Raw genomic sequence first — 2,465 nt, forward strand, 5'->3', positions numbered from 1 at the left:
CAGGCAATGCCATTATACCTTTTCTCAGTCCTTACAGCTCCCAAATGGGTCTTAAAAAGAATCAGGAAGCTCCAGCGCAGTTTGCTATGGGGCGGATCGGCTACAAATAGGAAATGGGCGCTAGTTAAATGGTCTGCGGTATGTCAGCCAAAAGAAAAAGGAGGCATAGGGTTAAGAGATCCGGAGCATAGTAATTCTATTATGAGTGCCAAAATATGGTGGAACTAGATCACTAATCCAGAAAAGCCCTGGGCAAGAATCTGGACGGCCAAATATGCCAACAACCGTCCCCAGGAGGAGCTCATTCGGTTCACCCCCAGGGAAAAAGGATCACTAATCTGGAATGCGGCAAAACAGCATTTCCAATTAATACAGCAACACAGCTTCTGGGAGGTCAGGAATGGCAAATCGGCGAGATTTTGGACAGATGCATGGAACCAAATGCCAAAGCTGACCCACATAATACATGCACTGTTGGACCAAATAAGGTAGGAGCAGCAGCAAGGAAAAATCAATCACTACTGGATGCAGGAGACGGAGCATGGATTCAGGAAATGGATACAGGGAAATTAGTTAACCAACCTCACAAATCTACAGGATACAGGGGAATTGGAGAGGGAGCTGGGAAAAAGGAGAATCAGACATGATGAAGGCAATGATATCCTAAGATGGGGATACCGCCCAAAAGGCAACTTTTCAACTTCAGAGGCTTACAAGATTATATGTAACCATAATAACCCTTCGGACCCAATCTAGCGCACAGTATGGAATCCCAACTCATGGCCCAAAATCTCTTATTTCCTGTGGTTGGTAAGTCACAAAAGAATCCTCACCTGGGACAAATTGGGAAGGAGGAATTTCCATGGACCATCGATATGTCCTAACTGCCATCAAAATGAGGAAACGCTCCCTCACCTATTGGACTCCTTCCCCCTAGCCAATCATTTGTGGGAAAAGGCTAGTTTCAGATGTCAAATAAGGTGCAGAATAATGAATGATATAACTGACACCCTAAGACATTGGCCGCAGCATCCATACAAGAGTGAGCTCCTCAACTGCTTATGGAAACTACTACCAGGTCTCATACTATGGGGCATATGGAAGGAACGGAATAAGAGGATATTCAAAAATCAGAGCTCTAGGGTCGATGACATATGGACCAGAATATGTGGGAACCTCAATGAAACGTTGGCTCTCCACTCCTGGACACAGGAAGATCTCCCATCTCAAGACAACGAGAAAGGCATTCTAAGTAATTGGAATTTATCTCTACCACAGACCTCTCATAAAAGCAGTAATTCTATAAGCAGCAGCACCATTGAAGGCACTTGGAAGGCCCCCCCTGAGAACTCTTACAAGCTCAACTTTGATGGGGCCTCCAAAGGTAACCCGGGAAAGGCAGGCTTTGGAGGCATTATTAGGAATCAAGCAGGCACACCCTCACAGTTATACTTCGGTTCTTTGGGATGGGATACCAACAACTCGGCGGAGATCAAAGGTTTATGGCAAGGAATTCTCCTAGCCAGGAACCTAAATCTGCAGCCCCTGATCATGGAAGGAGATTCCTAGATACTTATAAACATGGCCAGGAGACTTCAGAATGGCTCTCAAGAAGGAAAAATCACAAACAGCTGGAGACTTGCAGCCAGACTAGAAGCCATTGAACAAGCTCTCTGTAGCAACAGAGCTATCACCTTCACTCATACAAAAAGAGAAGGAAACAAGGTTGCGGACTTTCTAGCTAACATAGGTGCAGATAACAATCAATATCTTCTCACAGGCACCATGGCCATCATATCAGACATTTCAAAGGCTCAAGAATTAGACAGGCTAATCCAAAGTGAGGCTGCTTCCCCGGATGCGGGTGCCACGGGCGAGGAAATGGGACCGCCACCTGGTAACCATGGGCGGTACCAGGCTTAAGTTGAGCATTCACTGCGAGCAGCCGTCGGGGACTGCAAGCGTGGGTGTTGAGGAGGGAAAGGACGGCAATTTAATGCCTGGTCCGGATCATAGCCTTGGTTTTTGTGTGCAGTTATGGAGGGCGAGGGCCGAGACGTTGCAGAGAAGCATAAATACAATGCAGATAAGGAATATTTTGCTGTGGATCATTTACAGTGGGGGGAATTGGGATTTTGGTTGTCAGTTTCCGGAGGTCTGGCTCAAGGCGCCCCTATTGCACTTGGATTTGGGAGCAAGCCTGCTAGCGTGGGCGACAGGTGTGTGTCTGTTCACCCTGCTCCGCTTCGCTATCTGGTATCCAAGACCACCATGGTCAAGCTCAGGCAATGCCTCATCAGCCGTCGAGGCTCAGGTAGAGGCAGAACTTCGTGCCTATCTGTTGATAATGTCTCTTCTCGCTATTGCCGCTGTTTATGTCACCGAGTTGAAGAAGCTAACCCCTTGCAATCGCGCCAATTCATGGATGCTGGCAATTCTGAAGCGGGTTCCAATCCTCTCCCAGC

General features: G+C 47.4%; 1 protein-coding gene across 1 annotated transcript; it reads left to right on the plus strand.

Moving 5' to 3' along the window:
- Window positions 1–990: 990 nt before the first annotated feature.
- LOC149192705 (uncharacterized) lies at window positions 991–1,569 on the plus strand. Its single transcript, XM_089407065.1, has one exon. It carries the CDS (start codon window positions 991–993, stop codon window positions 1,567–1,569), a length of 579 nt encoding a protein of 192 aa, XP_089263191.1.
- The last annotated feature ends 896 nt before the right edge of the window (window positions 1,570–2,465 follow it).

Source organism: Pinus tabuliformis, chromosome 2_2, assembly GCF_031772625.1.
Source record: "Pinus tabuliformis cultivar Carrire ecotype Pingquan chromosome 2_2, CPIR1, whole genome shotgun sequence".
Classification (NCBI taxonomy): domain Eukaryota; kingdom Viridiplantae; phylum Streptophyta; class Pinopsida; order Pinales; family Pinaceae; genus Pinus; species Pinus tabuliformis.

Excerpts from the sequence above, each read along its gene's own strand:
- LOC149192705 (XM_089407065.1), top strand. The coding sequence starts at position 991 with ATGAATGATATAACTGACACCCTAAGACATTGGCCGCAGCATCCATAC.